This window comes from Antrostomus carolinensis, unplaced genomic scaffold (genome assembly GCF_000700745.2).
Source record: "Antrostomus carolinensis isolate BGI_N321 unplaced genomic scaffold, ASM70074v2 scaffold25465, whole genome shotgun sequence".
Classification (NCBI taxonomy): Eukaryota; Metazoa; Chordata; class Aves; order Caprimulgiformes; family Caprimulgidae; genus Antrostomus; species Antrostomus carolinensis.
The window spans coordinates 28,902-48,943 of NW_010314662.1; the positions used below are offsets into that span (position 1 = coordinate 28,902).

Genomic DNA, 20,042 nt, shown 5'->3' on the forward strand with positions numbered 1-20,042 from the left:
CAATGCACAGGTCTTAATACTAATGTGTTACTATACAACAATTGAAACTGTATCAATTAAAAGCAATGTCCACTTTTCTAAAAGAAAAAAAGACTTGGGAGGTTTCAAATAAGAAATAACTTGATGACTCATCAGTCATAACCTAGATGTGCAGTTATTAGCCACATGTACAAGACAGCAGAACAGATGCACTATGGCCAAGGCTGTGGTGCAGGGTTTGCTGTTGCTGCTTCTTACTGGATATTTACTTCCCAAAACTGAAAGTAGCTTCCTTGAGGTGTAGGAAGTTCTTTCATCAGTCCATCGCTTTGCGCTGGCTTGTGCGTTACTGTGTGTTACACTTGCACGTTAAGGCTATTTCCTTTTTTAGGATCTGCCACACAGCTTCACTTAAGCCTTTCTATTCAAACATTGACACTGCCTCCAAAATTTTTTGTATATTCAAAGAAGAGGGGACCTTATTGCCATCCAGAAATGTTTCTGTGTGTAAGGACTATTTGGTGAGTGCACTGTCATGATCTCCCTATTCTGCCATTTGGAAACTCCCTGCCTTGCACAAACCAAGTTGTTCATAAATTCTCTCTTCTTTGCAAATGATCCGAATTTTCCCCTGAGTTTTAACTGTGCAGTTTCTGAGTCTGGTGTAGTACTCCTTCCCAAAAAGCATTGTCAGACTATGTTCTTATCTCCACCTTACTGCCCCTTTACTGCGAGCAGTCACCATATGCAAAAGGCAAGCACAGTTCCTTCCCTGAGATCCAGCATCTACGTGTAAGCTCAGAGGCAGCAGATGGGGACAGACAGGGGAGCACAAGGGCACAATGGAACAAGAGTGGCCAGAGCAATGATTTCAGCCTGCCACAGCTGTCCCACCCACCGCAAGGTTTTTCTCGAGGGGGGGATGATGACAAAAGAGAGATTTGAAGGAAGACAATGAGAGAGTTTTGCAGATGTTTACAGGGAGATGCTCCTATATGTGAGGAGCAGCATGTAAGAAAGCACAAAGGTGCTTGTGTGACAACATTAGCAACTGGGTGAAGGAGCTGGCATCGCTTATGGCAGCACGGAGCCTGGGGATGATATCACGAGGATTACTTGAGAGGATGGTCAGTCAAGCTCGGCGATTTTTGAGTGACTGGATGCACATAAAATATGCGTCACCTCTGCCACATTTCACTTCAGCCATACTTTCATTCCCACTGCTGCCACTGACTTTTTATCAAGACACCCCCCTGCGTGGTGAACTCATTGTTTCTCAGTAAATGGTATCCACTTGCCCATGCTTTTCTTGGAAATGAGATGCAAAACTGCACTGCAGACATCAGCAATCTGTTTCAGGGGCTCTCAAACTTCTTTATACAATCCTGCTTATCAGTAACAATGTACTCTTTGCCTTCAGAATCCATCTTTGCCTGTGGGTTCTGGCATTTGAATATCAAAAATTTTAAGCATCAGCTTCAATGGGAAATAATTTGGTTTTCAGAATCATCCATGATATATCAGTTTCTTTAGTGGGCTGGTTTACACTTGCTAACAACAAAAAAAACCAAAACACCATAAAAAACCCCCAAAACAAAACAAAAAGAAAATGGAAGCAATGCAGTTATTTGCATACAAATGTTGTATATTTATAGGTATGCAACAATGTGATGCTTTGCAGTTGGAAGCTTTCTGAGTTACATTCAGTTACAATGCTGAGTATGGGAGATGCTTCAGGCATCTCAGTTATATTGGTGCCAGATATATTCTTTTCCATAAAGTATGTTCTGTGAACACCAAAATGGGTTCTTCCAGATCAGCAGTGCTGTTTGAACTTGATAAACTGCAACAAAGGCAAAAGATAATGCCGTTTATTTCCTGCAACCAATGTCTCTGCAGCACTTGGTTCACTTAGCGGGTGACTACTATAAATATTTATTCCTTAACATTCCCTCTTTGCCTCTCAGCAGTAGGAAAATGAAAGACAAAACTTTTAATGATGCAAGACAGCAACAACTGCATTATTTCAATAGTATATCAGTGCTGACCTTCATCCTTTACACAAAATGCATCATATTGGTCATTCACAAAGGGATCGGTTTCAATTTTAACATCAATGGCTTTCACGCTCTGCTGTTTGCTGCCCGTCTTTCTGCATATAATTGTCCTAAAATAAAGAAGAAGAAGAAAAAAAAATAATCAGAATTCTTCTGGAGTTGTACATGCAGGTGAAATTTGGAGATCTTTTATCACAGTAGTCAAGCTTTAGCCTCAGCTTAACTGCTGAAGAGTTGGCACATGAGATATTAGTGTGGGAAGATCTATGAAAAAAGCCCAGGGAAAATTAGAAGTAATTAAAAAAATGTTTGCTGTAGATCAGTTCAAGGCATAGGAAGCAATAAAGAATGTTTATCTTACTATATTCTGTAATACTTCTAAACATCAGACCAAGTCCCAGAGCACTTAAGGCCACGTTCTGCTCTCACATTCCAGCAATACAGATGCCCACCAATGGCATTTGGATAAAAATTAATAGAAAACTCAAGGTTTTGTCTGAAAGATATAAATTATTAGCATTTTATATTAATAGACCATTAAGATTTCATATTTAACTGCTCAAAAGCTAACACAGGCAAGCTCAAAAAATTCATCTTGAGTTCTTGGTAGAAAAACTGCTATCATTTTTAGCAGTAATTCCACACCTTTGTGTAAACTCCATTTCTTCTGGTTTGGTACTCAGCAGTAGCTGATCCATCCTGTTGCCCCTCATAGGCTTGAACAAAGGTAATAAATATGTGTTTGGTTTTACAGCTCTGTAGGTGCTGAACACAAAGAAAGACATTACTAATTATCTCTTCTCTCAGCTGTACCGGCTGCTTAAAACTAACAAACAGAAGACAGTCTGTTGTAGAAAACACTGGTTTTACTGTTACACCAAAGGTTACAAAGGCTGGGAAAGCAAATTCAGCTCAAATTTTTGCAGCTGGATATTAATGGTGCGGAGTTTATTTTTTGTGGACAGCAGGTTTGTAGAAGGGTTGCATGCTCAGCTGTTCTAGTGAAAGAAAGACAAAAATGCTTTCCACAGAGGAATTGTCCAGTGGAGGAAATTTATCATTTTGTATTGTGCAATGGTTGAACTAATTTTGCCATCAGTCTCGCACTCAATTTGGGGAATAAAATAAACTTTGACTAACTGTCCATTCACCGAACGTGGAAAAGATCCAGTGGAAATTCAGTATTTTATCATGCACTTAAATACTATATAACAATTGATTTACACAAGTGGGCTGAATTATCATTGTACAGACTATCTTCATTCTTGCATGTGTTAGCTTTCAAGCAGTTAAATATGCAACTTTAATGTTCTTTTAATGTAAACAAACAAAAGCAACATGAAACAAGCCATATGGTGGTGGTCATGCATATATACCAGAATGGGTCCTACCAGACTTCTGCTCTGGAAAACAACATGATGTCATCCCCTACAGAAAGCCCCTTTACGACTTCAAATCAAATATGTTTCTTTTGTAAGGAAAACACCCCTTGGGTTTTTTGAGGGGTCACTTGAAGGACAATATTGTCCATACAAGTTTAAAATCAAGTTCTCTTAGCATTTAATGCATTTAAAGTCCGAGCCTTTTACATCAGTAATCAGGCACCTAAAGAAAAGTGACTTGATCTGCCAGGGTGAGTTCAAGGTGAGTTCAGATGACTGGGAGAATCAGGACATCAATTAGAAAATTTTTGTCTTTATTCACATATTATTGCACAAGGTCTTAGAAGGCCTACACGAATGAAACAGTTATGCCTCCCTTCAAAATGTGACTTATCAACCTTAATTTTTCCAATAATTACTCACTCACTTCGGTACCTGGATCAGTCATGCCTTACAACACTGACTAGACAGATACTGACTTGTCTTTACCAATTTGTGTCTTTTGTCTGTAATTCTGTACTTAAGATTTTAGACTCTCTTAAAAAAAACCCCAGTTTTGAAGATTGTTGACATCATAAAATTCTGGTCTCTAAAAATCAGGCCACATTCCTTTTTATGCTCAACGAAGGAGTAAAAATCCTGATACTTGTAAGCCATTTTTGAAAATCTTGTCTTAAATTTTCTGATTTCTAATTCTAATTTCTAGCCAACACATTTTGCTTCTGCCTAAAGCACTGTAATTTCTTTATAATTTCTTCAGTAGGCTAAAAAGTTATCTGTGGGTGACACATTCTTGGTATATTCAGGTCATCTCCAAAGCAGGGTACCTGGCTCACATGTAAGATTTAATAATTGAAAAGTTGTTTTGGTTTTTTTTCCCCAAGTATTGTACAATGAATTACAAGTTTGTAGTTGAAAAGACATATTGATTAGTTAATTAATTTTAAGAGCATTTCTTAGCTGCTATCCAATGAGAACGAACTTACCAGGTGTATGTTGCATATAGTTTTAACATTATACATAAAAAAAGGCTTTAAATGACATTAAGATTTTTTAAATGTACTTCTCACTAAACTTTTTTCCTACATGAAGTTTAAAAATTGCTCTTCTGGTCTATTTCTTTTTTTCCTACAACAGACTGGACTGGTCAATCTTCTACTTAGGACTTTAATTTGGATCTTTGTGATATTAAGATTGATCTGATTAAAACTGCAAACGTTCTAATGTAATTCTTCTGAGAAGAAAGAAATCACATTTTGTACACATACAAAAAATAGAAGGAAAAAAAAAATCTGTTTCATCTCTCCCGTTCCTCCTTCTCTGTCAGTAGTTTCCTACCACAAGCTCAATCCTACAAGCTTTAAACATCTTCAGTAAACTGAAAGGGGCTTCAGGAGCGATCAGCATTTCTCATTAGTGGGTCTAATGATCAGACCTGCAATGCCTTTGGCATAGAAACAGTCTCTTTGCAGTCAGTAGGACTCCAGGTACCACTAAAAATATACAATAATAACCTCTTTTCTCTGAGTTCTTGAAGGTGAGTATATGTTTCCCTAAATCCTAAAATGCTAGGTTTTAATCTGTAATTATAGATTGAATACACAGGTACGCTTTTGTCTCAGTTCTAAAAGGTAGGTTCTGATGCTTTTAACTTTGTTATATTTTTTCATTTGAGGACTGAAAAATGGCCATCAATTCAGGATTCAATGTAATTTAAAATTACTTCAGCAACAGCATTGCCACGTTGAAAAAAGAAACAAGAAACAAGAAATCACACATTTTTCCTACTCTTTCCAGTACCCCGCTGAGAGGTTGTAGAAATGTGTCACCTAGTTCATTTCTTTACTATTTTGAATTGTTGCACTGGGACATGCATCATTGCTGAGACAATTGACACAAACTTGATTTTTTTTTTTTAGGGATACATCCACCTACTCAGCCATTTAGAAGAACATAGTTATGCAGGGAACTTTAATTCTATTTATTGCTACTTTCATGTAACAATTGAACCTAAACTTAAACAGACTTGCTCATTACTCAGCATAATAATAATTATTATGTAATCATGTAATCTTCTGTTTAGAGCAGTGTAATGCATTATTTTGTACCTTGTACTTGAGAAATAGATACAATTTTATCTTTCTTTCTATGGAGATCTCTTATGAAAGTAGACATGCTCAGGAGAAACATACTGAGTTCAGACTGCAGATCATCCATAGTAATCCTCAATATTTAATACTCATCTGGGGTAGGAGAGGTTTTTCGTGGTGTTGACAACAGCCCCTGCTCTCTGATGGAAAGTGGGAGGGTGCCTGATGATATCTCCTTTGGTTTCTTGAAAAGCCAAGACAAAAACTGCCAAGAATCTTCTCATTCCACTGCTACCCAGCCTAGAAGGACAACCTGCTTCATGATGCCTCTTGTCCCCTCAAGTGAGAAAACAAGAGACCACAGAGACTCTGCACCATGTTGAATCTCAGCTTAGTTCCTGCTGTAGGATACAATTAATGCAACTAAGAACAATTAACAGTCCTTCCTCTGTACCTACCCTGAAAGAAAGATCAGAGGTTGGCCAAGCTGATCATTGTTTTCCTGTGCCATGACTCAGATATTGCATTTACCATGTGCACACATGAGGAGAAAATTTAATATATAGCACAATAAGGTATGAACCAGACTTCTAGAAGCCTTCCATGTACACCTTCACTGGTTCAATTTTTTCTAATCTATTGTGTAACCAATGAGTAATTGGTATATTTTGTACTTCTTGTTCCTCTGTTCAAAGAGGGAAATAGCAGAAAAGCTGGCATGAATAGTATTTATTTCACAATATGCCATAAAATGCCATTATGCAATAGATATTATTAAATATATCATAATTATATACTTGAGCCATACCAATGATATGTCATTTTATATATCATATATATGCATCTACAATAAATATATCTACAATAAACATAGAATATTTATATAAAAATTATAAATTTTGTCTATAGTAGTAGCCACTTGTACTTATACTTTCTAATTACATAGCAATTTTGTAATACTTGAAAATTTTTCAGTAAACCCAAGTTAAAACACAAGGAGTTAAGAGCTGAGTTTATATGAGACAGCATGACGCATCAGAACAGAAAGTAGGTGGGACTGGGGTGTTTTGTAGTCGCGACTTTATCTGCCAGTTGATTGTAAATTCTTAGTCTTAGTCAATAAATTCACTGAACTGAGTCAGAATGGTCTTGTGACATTTATTCATAGTAGTATGTACTTGCATATGAATATATTCAATTCAGAAGAACATCATCAACAATGTGTTAGCTGAGGCACTGTGAAAGTCTGCTTCAGAGCATAATATAACTATAACAAACCTTCCCCTAATTAGAAAGTTAAAAACTTCATCACTTTTCTTAGTCAAGATAAATCCTTAACATCCTCTGCTAATTTTTTTTCATGGGTCAGCTTTACCACTTGTGTTTCAGTAACTAGGTGACAGAAAAAAAAAAAAAATCAGTACTCTGGAAGCCAAGCTAGAGGATTTTTATTCTTAGTCTTTCCCTTCTGTAGTTTGGGAAACTGCAAATTATAAAAGCTGGCTCTGATGAGAAATAAAATATAAATGACATGTTCATGATTACCAAAGGGAAGAAAATTTCCCTGAAAAGTCATGAAGGGGAGCACAGGTGGGCTTTGGAAAGTCCATTGACTGGGAACTATAGAGGCTAATTTTGGCTGGATGTGACCCAAAGAAAGCAGCTGCTAAGTGTGACATGAAGACATTCCAACAGCAATACTGCCACTGGAAATGTCAAAAGGAGGTCTTACCAAGGCAGAACCCATATCCTTTAGATTCTTAAAAATATACACCAAAATGCAGCCTTTTGTGCTTAAAATTGTACATATGACTACTGAAATAGTAAGGCCTCTGTTCATTAAATAAATATGGCCCATTCATGCAGATTTTCATACTGTAGCCTAGTATGAAAGATTTTATATAGCCATTTTACTATAATATCGCTATGTACATATAATTTGAGCATTCTTAGTGCATGTAGAGGAGAATCGTGTTGCTTCCTGGCCTGGACTAGTTGATTGCTCAAAGACACATCAAGTGTTAGTAGAAAGTTGGTTTTATCCAATTTAATTTCATGGGCTCCAGTTTAATCCATGGCTTTCATAGCAGATGTTATTGATTAGTTACCAAATGGTTTAAAAACAAATACAAAAGTATTTGCTGAATGCTCTTAATCTACAAAAAAGCTCAATTCTCAAACAAAAGGCTTTCAGATAGGACAGAACATCACAGAGATTCTTAAAAAGGGGCCAAATATGTGAAGTTCTCTTGAAAATTAGAAAATCAACGTCATTGGAACTAACTGGCAAGTTAAGATCCTGGTATTAGTCGCTCTTGTGCATTTGCTAAGATTAAGCATATCCCCTTTCTGTCTTAATTTTGCTAGGCTAAACAAACTGATCACCTTTAATCACTTCTGATAAGAAAGGAGCTTTCTTGGACTGATCCTGGTCTGAACTCATCCCTTCTGAGCTTGGATGCCAAGAATTACATTGCATTATTGCAGGTGGTGTCTCATTCAAGCCCTTCAGTATTGCCCTCTCCCTCCTGGAAGAGCTGCTGGATGTCTTTTAGGAGGACTGCATCTCCTTTTTTCACAAATTTTACATGAGCTATTTTATTTTACGACAAGCTCACTGTCATCTTGTGTTCTATGACTACATCCAGCTCTTTCTCCTTCTCTGCCTTTTCCATCTGAACTGCTAGCTTAAGGCAGAAATTCCTATTAGTCTTCATGTAATGCTGTTACATTGCACCCCATTTCTGTTCCTCCTTCCTCTCTGAAGTCAGGCTTACCTTCCTGTTTAATTTTGTGCTTTTCCCTGGTCTTAATAATGAGTTCTAAACTTCTGGCATCAACTAATTTCACTAGCATACCCCTACCTTTTGTGTTAAAGTTTGCTAAGGCTTGCTAAAGCTCTCAAAGTTTATTAAAAAAACCTCCCAGTAAAAAATACAATTTAAAAGTGTGAGTCTTAGCTAAGTAAATAGCTACTCTGAGGACTGTGATGCTGTTGTTCAGCAGATGGTATTTTGGGTGCTTGTCCTAGAAAATACATCAAAAATGTTTTGGGGTTTGTTTGGAGTTTGTTTTTTTTTTTTTGTATGATGCTTTCCCTGAAAAAATATACTTTCTAAAAAATTCTTCAATTCTTGGGCTGTCTGTTTTACAACACAGCTGTTTGGCTGTCATACTTAGCCCATGCTGTCTTCCTAGGTTGTGCCAAGAAAAGATTTTCATCCCTTCCAAAGCTGATGCAGTGTCACATGGTATCATTCTTTGGAGTAAACTGGCCATGTCCATATATTAAATTCATCTCTTCACTGAGCTTCATGTAGAAATCCCTATTTCTGAAACAGAATTACTGTGCCTTTTTTCTGTATGAGACTTTCTGAGATGATTGACAAGAAACAATGAGAAGACCAAAGTCATCTTCTAGTAGAGCATGACACCATCTGTGGGCTGTGGGACTAGAATTTTTGACATGAAGGCATTTCAGAGTGCAAGACCTCCTCAGACAGTTTCATAAGCAATTTTAGCATTTTAAATTGGACCATGTCCTGTCAGGTATGTTTGGATTTTTCTCTTGAAGGGAAATAATTGGCCTACCTCATACACATGTTTGGGAGAAAATTCATATGCATTATCATCAGGCAGCAGAGCACAGCCTAGAACTGAAACAGAGAGCTTGCCAAACTGACATAGCATTATTCTCTGCAAATAAGCAAGTGGGCCTGTTAGAGCACGTACACCTGGAGAGATTTCATGGGGCCCACAAGTCCAAGGGTTTACACACACAGATGAGAGGACTGGCAAGGGTTAGTGACTGACCCTTACTTCATTCCTTGGATATTGCCTTTTTCTTTCCCAAGAAATACGCTGTTATTACCCTACTGCCAGGCACTGGGCAAGTCCCACGGAGTAGGCAGAAAAAGTAGGTAGTCTTGTGAAATGTAATTTCTGAGTCTTATTATTACATTTCCCACTGGTGTCATCTGCAGTGAAGGCCCTGTTGTGTTTGACACTGTAGAAGCATTCAATAGGAGTCAGTGCAAAACCCAAAGAGCTAACAAAAGGAAGAAAAAATAGAGATGAAGTAATTTTCCTAGCAGCAAACATCTGGTCTGTGGTCAGCCAAGAAAAGAACCCCAGTCTTCTGACTCCCAGAGCAAGGCTTATTCTAGCTGACTCTGCTTGCTCACTCCAGAGTTATCCCCTCCAAAATAAATCCTCCAGGGACTGGGTAGGAACCAGACCAGGGCAATTTAATGCAAAGGAACAGGTTGACAGTCCCACAGGAGGTCTATCATAAAATAGAAAGTCTATGCAGAGCTTCAAAGCCCTTATAGAAGGGATACATGACTTCATTCTTCTGTTGACAAATAAGGAACAGGATAGGGAATAGGGCAGCTACAGCTTTTCAGTCCTAGAAAAGTGATGGAAATTAGTAAATTTGCTATGAATATCAAGATACAAGCTGTTGAGGATGTTTACACTTTCTAAAATAAACAGCTGCTTTTTAAGGTTCTGTACACAGGGTCCATCATAAGAAAAATTGAGTCATGTTCACTTTCCAAATTTCAAAAACTCCAGAAATGAACGCAAGACCCTACAGGACATGCTGCCCAGCACTGGAGAACTTGACACTAGGTTTTCCAGTATGACATCTGAATGCAAAAGATAGCAGTGAGAGCCCTTCAGAGAACTCTGCCACCTTTTTTCATTTATATTCTGGCAGATCTCTTGCTGGTTTTACTGACTCACTTGTCTGACATGCAAATAAGTTGTTCAGAGTGTCATTTTTAGTATAAATAGCTATTAGGGCTCATCTGACAAATAAGACCTGCCTAACGAAATTTAATTTCCTGAAATGTAACAATGTGTAATGCTTTATAAGTTACACATGTCAGGACTGACTTAGAAATGGTTTACTTCTGGGATGCTTGAAGAATTTACCCCTTATCCTCTTTACCCCTATCTACTTGTCAGTGGCTCTTCTCTGAAGGTTCCCTAGCCCTTGGACCTACCAGTGGATGCCTTTCTATGTGATCTCATTTAGGTTCCTGCTCTGGCAGGGGGATTGGACTGGATGATCTTTCGAGGTCCCTTCCAATCCCTGACATTCTGTGATTCTGTGTGTGACTTGCCTGTGCGAACAGCCCTGAACTCTGAATTAAGTTGGTCTGAACAACTGAAAGCAGAAGACAAAAACATCCCCTATGCCTGTGAAAGAGATTCTGTCCCAGGCTGCTCAAACCACAAAACCACCCAGTTTATTGTCTTTTTGGGTTTGCTGGCAGGGATCTATTTGTTTAAGCAATTTCTATCCTACATCAGTTGAAGTGAATCATATTTGTCGAGATTGGGTGCTTGGGCTAGCCCAGTTTGCAGGGACTGAAGTGGGTTAGAGAGCGCAACATGAGCATCTCCACCAGCAGATTGGCGTCTTCTTCCACCAGCATCACTCTCTGCAGAATGATGGTTTTTAACACCCTAACTAGTTGCTGGTTGCCCACCGTGTTCACTTCTGACTTAAAATAGACAAGAGACGAGCACCACTACCAGCACAGCTGAGGAGGCAACAGTCACTGCAGCAGGTCAGTAAGAAGTAGGTTGGAGTGAGCTGGGTGGCCACATTGGATCCAACAAGAGATGTCACATTATAATCTCAAAATCTTTGCATACTTGCATATGGAACCATGTTTACAAGTGTGTCATCAGAAATTTAACAGCCACCCAAATTGGGCTAGTTCTTCAGACCAAATTCTCCTCTTTGCCCATATAGGAGGTACAGCCCAGAGAGCAGGCAGTATAAACACAGTCACACTGACCCAGTGATGTGCTTCAGTCATAACAGGAAAAACTCCCACAGGTTTCCAGGCCCTGATTTGGCTGTAAAAATAATAATACGGACACAACAGCCAACAGTGATGGATATATTTACTAGGAGTGGGATCATAATTATTCACTAAGACCATAAAATCGCCATCAGAAGAGAACAAATCACTGACCTGGAAAATCGATCTAGATGTGAAAATATGTTTACATCTCTGCTAGATCTCCTGTTCAGTTTCAAGTCTATGTGGTGGAAGGAGGACTGAAGCATGTCAGAAAATCTGCAGCACTATAATGACTTAGCTCACATCATTTGCTTGTGTTTACTTCTACTGCCAATGTCTAATCCATTTTTTCCTCAGGGGAACGATTGGGATACTTTCCAGGCACCAAATAAATAAACCAAACTGCATTTTTCCTGAAATTAGGAACTTCTTTTATCATGTTCCCTCCTATTCATCTCCTTTCTGATGTACACAGTCCAAGAGGATATGGAAGAATATTAGACTAAGCTCTGTGATCTGCACTGGACACCAGTCAGCTGCTGGGTGGAATCCAAGGGTTTAGATTCAACCTATAAAGTCTTGAACATTTTTGGACCTGGCAAATGTGGGCAGGTCACTTTTCTCCTTGGGCCATGCCATCACATTCAAGGAGGTGGAGGTCCATTAAGATAAATAACATAAGGCATGCCCAGCAAAGTCTTTTCTTTTGGAAATAATTTTCCCTACTTCTGGAACCTTCTGGGCATGCTGTGAAGTCTGCTTTCCCCTCTCTGTTAAATCAGATGAGTGTGGATTTACCAGCAATCCTTAATCCTTGCTGTTGTGTTTCCATTTACCAAGTAGATGCCCAAAGTATTGAATAGGTAACTGCAGACATATTTTTTAAATTAAATAACTAATTTAGTAAAATATATTGAGTCCCTTCTTAATAGCTTTTCAATTCTTTTAGTCATTCTTGAGCCCTTTTTTGAGCCTCTTTTAGTACCTTTCTTAAGACATGGTAACAGTACTACAGATAGTATTCCAAAGGAGACTGTTACACTGACCTATCTGTGTGTATATATATATATATATATCTATGTGTGTGTGTACATATTTTTTATATTCCCCATCCCATTCCATAAGCACTCTAGTAACTTCTTTGCTTGCTCGTTTGTTGTTTTTACTACAGCTGCAGTTTGACAGAGGTTTTCTTTGTGCTGTCCATAGTGATGTCTTCATATCTTTCCTGGGCTGACAGAGGTAAATCAGAACCCTGTAAGATATTTTCAAGTAGCTTGCAAATTCTTCTTACATGTGTTATTGTTGAACTCCATTTGTCATCATTTTGCCCATTTATCTAAATCCCTTCAAAAATCTTTATATTCTACTTTAGCTTGTCCAACTTAAGTAACTTTGTCTCATTTGCATACTTTGCACTCAACTGTACATTTCCTTCTCCAGAGCTGCATTATCTAACAGTGAAACCAGTATAACCTTTTTAGGCATTATACTTTTCCTGGTTTTCCCCAGAGTCAAAAAATATCCAGTTCAGCAAACCAAGTAACATGCATTCTGGTGTTTGCCCAGCCATGGGTAAAATAGTCCCAGAGAAGAGACTATCAAATTCCAGCTCTGAAGAACTATTCTCTCTGGTGGAGCTTTCCAGTGAAGGTCAAATGTGGTGACTGCACAGCAATGGCATGCTGATGTGCCCCCACAATGTTCTTCCTGACACACAGTTTAGAGACTTTTATATTAAGGACAGGTTTACTGGAGGAATGGAGTACAGAAAGTTGGAAGGGATGAAAAAATCTTCCTTTCCTGCCCATCAGTATGATGATGTGTATATTGTCACATCATCATGGTGTGATGTGTACAATACTATCACTGTATCCAATTTTGAGATTGATGATATTCAGGGATAGGTCTACAACTGGTCTATTAATAGTTGTAGCTCCAGTGCCTGCAGTAATTAATTGAGGATCTCTCCAGACTAACTAATGGTATTGCTTAGATAAAAAGGGATCATTTCTTCTACTATCCATCATCATTGCTGACTTCTATAATACAGAGGCTGTGCAAAAGAACCTATACAACAATTTTACTTCTTAGAGATGGATAGTTTTCCTGGCTCTTCAGCCTACATACCAACAACTGGCTTGGGAAAAAAATATTTGGAGTTTAGATCACTGTCTTATATCCTGTGAGATTTCTGGATAATTTTAATGACCAAAACTACATAAAAATAAATTTTCAAACAATTTTTCACGTGGAAAAAAAAAATAAATCACTGGAACTAGTTGCTTTTGCTTGAAGTTGTTCAAATATCACCTTTCATTAACAGTAGCAATTTTCTGTCCTTTGGAAACTTTACCGCTAAAAATGCCCAAACACCAAAGCTTGCTTCAATAACTGATAACTGCCAAAAAAATCTAATACACTAAAGTTGGGGAACTCAGAAACAGTATATTGATAAAAGAAAACTTTATCACCATTGAACATTGACAATAGATCATGAGCCTCTAACTCATGAGAACTCTGTAAAGCACCTAAAGGAAATTAATATACATATTATGCTAAGGGGGTGGCTGGTAAGTGTGCTGAAGGAAAGATTTAAGAGAGAAGGGGCTTTGGATCTATTCATGCTCCTTCTGGGCAATTCTTCTACGGTCCCACCTTCAGTGACATGAGACATTCATGCCAACTCTCAGCTCCTCCATTTTGTTTTTTTAAATTTAATTTTCTATGATTTGGTGTCTTTGTCAAATATGAAGCCTGTCTACCTCTTCCTGAAGCATGCTGTGAAGACTCATTTTGGAAGAGATTGGGCAGTTGGGATGTAGGTGCTTGGCTCAGTGCAGTGCCACATAGCTCGACCTGTGCAAGACTGGAATGAGACTGAGTTGGCTTGTGTTTGGGAAGCCCTTATCAGTTACAGCAGAGTGGGATGGTGGTAGGGCCATGCTTCTTCTGGCCTACAGCTAGCACCTGTGTGGACATATGTTCTCAAAATCTTAAATTTCACTGAAAGTCACTGGGACTTCTGGAGTACTCATGAAGGCTGATCCTGAAACTGTGATCACCAGAGGGAAGCAGTTTCCACAACAGGACACTTTTACGTTCCTGCTTTGCACTGGTCTCTACAGAGGCAACGACAATTCCCAGAGAGGCCGTGGCAGACCAGTACATCTTGCAACACAGTCTGTAATGCAAGGCAAAGCTCAGCCTAGTGCTATGTCGAGTCACCTGAGCTACCTTGAACAATGCAATTCAGCACAAGTCACACTATCAGTTCCCTGGTGAGCTTTCTCAACAAACTACCACCTGTGAGTTATCATGAGTTATCTTGGGAGGGACTTTTTATAAGGGCAGTTAATGACAGAACAAGGGTAATGGCTTTAAACTGAAAGAGGGTAAGTTTAGATGAGATATTAGGAAGAAATTCTTCACTGTAAGGGTGGTCAGACACTGGAACAGGTTGCCCAGAGAAGCGGTGTATGCCCCCTCCCTGGAAGTGTTCAAGGCCAGGTTGGATGAGGCTTTGAGCAACCTGGTCTAGTGGAAGGTGTCCCTGCTGATGGCAGGGGGGTTGGAACTGGATGACCTTCAAGGTCCCTTCCAACCCAAACCATTCTATGATTCTATCATATCTAAGTACATCTAAAGTCATAACTATTTGAACATGCCTATTGTCTATTCAGACATGCATAAATACCTGGCACAGATACGTGGTTTCCATGAGAAGTACGGTTTGCTGAGTTTCTTATATTGTATAGAATAACAGCGTCAGTGGGAGCACTGACACTAACTCCAGCACTGTCTCCTCAGCCCTCAAGCTCCTTTAGGGCTCAGTACCCCGCTACAGGCCAGGTGAAAAGGAACCACAATGATGTAATTTAGAAAGAAAGAGGAAGAGGAAATAGCTTCAGATCTGTGAAATATGTGATCTGAGACCGTGAAACATTCGTGTCCCTGCAATACCAGCTGTACAAAATTGATTTTGTGGGGAAAGTGGTAGATTTAGCTGTATGTTGTGGTGCTTGAATTGTGGCCAGTGTTTTTCGGTAATGTTCTTAGACAGGGAGCAAAACTTGCTCGACAGCTGTCATTCATATTTCTCAGGAAGGGTCATGCTATTGTCCTTACCCGGTGGTGCCACCGGCGAGCCATCCCGTGGTGCAGCCAGCGAAAGAACAGTCCAGAACAGCCCTTTTCAGTTCTTCTGCAGTTGCTAAGCGAGCACTCAGGTCAACACAAGCTTTCTCAGCTTCAGCTAAATCCAGACCCTGGGAGTTGTTCTTGGACTCAAGTGCAAACACTTTCCCTGAAGCACCAAGAAAGGACATGTCACTCGTCATGGTATCATACTCAACATGTATTCAACAAAAATATTGCAAATTATCAGCAAATAAAGTAATCTCGCTTTTACTAAGTTAATTTTAATGAACAATCCACTTCTTGGAATGAGTAATTTTATCAACACTGTAAGTACCTTTGTCTTAGCTTTTCTTTTAGCTTTGTTCATGAACAGAAAAGCAAGTATGGCTAAGCCCCTACTCCCAGCCCATATGAGAAGCTTGTCTTGCCTCTGTAGGTCTGTGCTTAAAATCTGGAGAGAGAAAGCACAACGCTCTCTCACGTGCACATATATAGTCAAAGTCAGAACATCTCCTGTAGCCTATGACACTGGAATTCACTACTAAGCATTTTACAGTTACATTTCTAACATCTACATCTATAAAGGAAGCACAAATTTAAAAGGTAATATTGCAACTCAGTCTTCTGTGTAAGAAATAGATTTATACTTATTCTCTAAAAAAAAATGATGTAATTCTACAGCAACTAAATGCCACTGCAAAGCCACTTTGTTTTCATATCTTTCTGGAAAGAGACAGAATTTTTTTCTTAACGGAAGGCTTTTTTGAATGAGCATGAGAACATACTTAGCATAACAATTTCTGGTGTTATTTTTATTTTCAGTTCAGTTTATTTTACTTTAATTTATCTAATACTGTGAAAGCTGTAAGGGTGCATGTTAGAGGTTTTGGCAACAGGGAACAGGGCAGTTGGGGTTTTGGCAATGAAGCTTGAGAAGTTACTGGGTTATGGGATAAACACATTGGCTGGATGTCTCCAGAAAAGGAATAAACAGTAAGACACTTTACAGTGCTGGCATTTAAACTGCAATAAGTATCTTCTTTCTGAAGACAACTTCCCTCAGAATACCTTCTAAATTTCAAAGGTACGGATTGAGGTTGCTTCCAGGTGCAGGAAGACAACTTCTAAGCACTGTTCATTCAGTAAATGCCTGGAAACACTTCTGTCTTATTTCAAAAGCAGACTAGTGGTAGTGGGTATACGAATGCATGGCTTCCAGTACATATGGAGTGTTCGCTACGTAGCTAGCTTCACACTCATCGGATGTAATGACCAGTATCAGGAATTCTCCAGTCTGATTCAGCCTGATTCTGTACCAAGTGCCACCCCCACCACATCTTATTTCAACAAACTGATAAATCTGAATCTAATACTAAATATAGGGAGGTAATATGGGGTAGGTCTGTACCTGACAACTTCCTGTTCTCACCTGTGTACAGTTTAACCCACTGGAAGAATCACAGTGCTTACAGCAAAATTTATTTCAAGCAAATGTGTCATTTGTGTTTACATCAGCTAGCAAGCACAGGTGGGTCCTGATGAAGATTCCTACTTTGGTGGGAATTCTACATGTGGACAGTAAGAAATCATCCTGATTTGGACAGACAGCAATTTAAATAAGCAGGACAGACAGTGATGAGAAGGAACAGGAATTTGGAGTACCCAGAGTGATTTTCTCAGGCAGTTAACAGTAGTTGACCAAGGAATGCAACCCAGAAGCATGGATCAGTGTCCTAACCGCTAGACTACATTGTGTCTTGATTCTCAACTATAATCAGTACCATGAACTGTAATTAGAACAGGGGAGTTTACACAGAACAGTGAAAAAAGCAACCCTCTACAGTCCTAAGTACAAAAACATCAGGATTCTTTGCAAAATGTCCCAAATAATGCAAATGAGACTAATGTAGGCTGCTGTTTACAAGGCCATGGATAGACATAGTGAAGTATGCATGGTGTAGGGAGAGAGATAATATAAGCAGAAAGATGATGGTTTTAAACAATCATTCTTAAGTTGTCGAAAAATTTCTGTTTGTAAAGATAATCAGGGACTAAGTGTAATGCTTTACTGAGGCTTTGTTCCGAATAAAAACTTGTCCAGTTTCTACATGTCACCATTTGACTGTCAGGATTGAGATGCATCATCAAAGACATATAGGGCAAGTTTGTGTAGCATCTGACTTAAATCATAAATGTCAGTCGCACATGGCAGTCACACTTATTTTTCAGCTATTAGTTTTTCAGTTAGAAGACTTAGAGAAAGGAAAATCATTAAGGATTGAGTTCCATTTAGATATAATTAGAAGAAATTAAGTTCATAATTTAGTCTTTTTACCAGTAAGTAAGTTACATTTTTAGAGGAGTTTAGCTAGCCAAGACTGAGGCCGAGACATCTTTCCTTACATGCTTGCTAGTACTTAAGATAAATCAACCTTTTACTAGAAACTATGAAGATGCTGATTCAAAACAGCATCTTGTCCTTCGAAAAGGTATCTGTGATGTCGAAATTATGTAGACAAATAGGTTTTAGGGTAAGCTAGGAAGGACTTACCGGTTGGGAAAACTACAGTGAACTACTTTATAGGAAATTCTGGTTAGCCAGAAGTGGATACAGAAGGCTGACCCACTTACCAAACTGACTTGGGAATCTTCTCCAAAGCTTTAGAAACTCTATGGCTATCTATAATCCCAGTTTTTAAGATGTGCCCTCTGTTTTTGCCTCATTTCTTACTTAGAAAATATAATAGCAAGTAAAGTTCACTTCTCAGATGCTTGGCCAATGTTGGATCCCCAGTATCCTGAGCTGTTCACATTACTGAAGGGCATTTACAGGAAAAAAATGCAGAAGAAATGCTAGCCTGGTAATAGGAAAAATACAAAAGCATATAAAACCAGGAAATCCCCTTAAATAAATAAGACCAAACACTGAAATTGAATTCTGCACCTTACAGTGGCATGGCTAACATGTTTGAGATATTAATGTATTTAACTTTTCTAACTTTTAATCACAAAAGTGGTATCATCTCCCAGCTGGGGATCTAAGGGTCCTGGTTAAATATTTGTAAAATTTTTATCACTGCTAGGTGTAATGAAAGGTTTTTTTTAAAAAGGTTTGTCTCACATACTCAATGATATCACAGTCATTTTTGATACTGGGGTTGTGAAAAGTTCAAATGGTGTCCCTTTTCTCTCTAGCACATCGTGCCAGTGTGGACTAGTTGAAATCAGTTTTCTCTCTGAGAAAGTATCAAGAGAGGTATTATCATTCTGTTTTAAATATGCAATTTTAAATAGGAGACTGCTTTATATTTCCATAAGGCACAGGATAAAGGATGATGTCTTTGTGTTTATTTGTGTGAAGAATGCAGTATGCCTTTGGTTGTGGTACCTTTGAACACCCACCATGTTTGAGCTCCCTCTCAACTCACCCCCTTTATTTCTGCCCTGTAACATTTGTTTCCCATAATGTGATGGTGGGTCAGGTGCCGTGGAAATTCATCCCCAGAACTCTACATACTTTTCTGAAGCTCTTTTAAACAAAGTTAGTTTCCTTGGTGTCACAATCAAGCTAAAAATCCATGCAAAGTAGTCTTTCTCAGGAGGCTTACTGCACATCTTGAGTTTATCACATTCAGAATGAAAAATGTCCTTGTCACAGTAAGTTCCTTCAGGTTCCCCTTTGAAACCAGTGAAAAAGTTTTAACTTCAATGGTAAAACATAAATGATAAAACATAATTCTTCCAACTGTTAGTTAACAGCTGGATTCATAGTTCTGAAGAAAAAACTCACACTTGAAACCAAAGAGAGTCTTTAATAACTAGACTATAATGTATAGCTAGTGTCTACCATCATCTGATCACTATTACTACACAATATTGATTGCATTTTGATATACTGATAAAATAATAATTTTTATTATTGTTTGACACTAAAACTTTGTCAACAAGCAAGAGCTGCATATAGTTTTTACTTAAGAGTACCCCAATATATTCTGATTAAAAACACACCCATAGAAACATAGATCTCAAGGCTTTTAGGATTAATTTTTATCACCTTTTTTAATTCCTGCATAACTAGACTGTAGATTTCCCCCAATAATTCCATCATCAAGTCCAAAAATTCATGGCTGAACTACAGCATGTCTTTTCAAAAGGCATCCAGTCATGATTCAGTGACTCCAAGTAACGGAGAATTTACAGCACACTTCATAGTAAACTGTTCCAATGGTTCATTACTCTCACTCCATCTTATTTCCAGTTTCAAATTCTGCTAAACTCAGCTTCTAACAACGGGACCTTATTACGCTTTTGATACTGAAGAGCTATCCACCATCAGGTATACGGAAGTGCAAAAAAAGAGACATTTCAAAAACAAAATTAATCCAAAACACGTGTCTTCATGCTTTTAGGAATTTCAGTTGTATTAGGAGAATTTTCTTGGTTACCAAGAAGACAGACTTTGTCTAATTTATTCTAATCCAGTAACAGATACATCAAAAAGTTCTTATGAGGCATATAGGCATGGTTCAAAGCCCACTGAAATGAGTTCAAAGTTCTCCATGTTTTCAGCAG

The 20,042-nt window shown here is 38.4% G+C and overlaps 1 protein-coding gene across 1 annotated transcript in view; it reads right to left on the reverse strand.

Annotated features, from left to right (window-relative positions):
• SUSD5 (sushi domain containing 5) overlaps positions 1-20,042 on the reverse strand; it is a 42,196-nt gene that overhangs the window by 18,142 nt on the left and 4,012 nt on the right. The window contains exons 2-3 of the mRNA XM_010167723.1: positions 15,459-15,636; positions 2,028-2,146 (exon numbers count right to left, since the gene is read on the reverse strand). Of these exons, the coding sequence (XP_010166025.1) occupies positions 2,028-2,146; positions 15,459-15,636 (297 nt within the window). The remainder of the gene's footprint in view (positions 1-2,027; positions 2,147-15,458; positions 15,637-20,042) is intronic.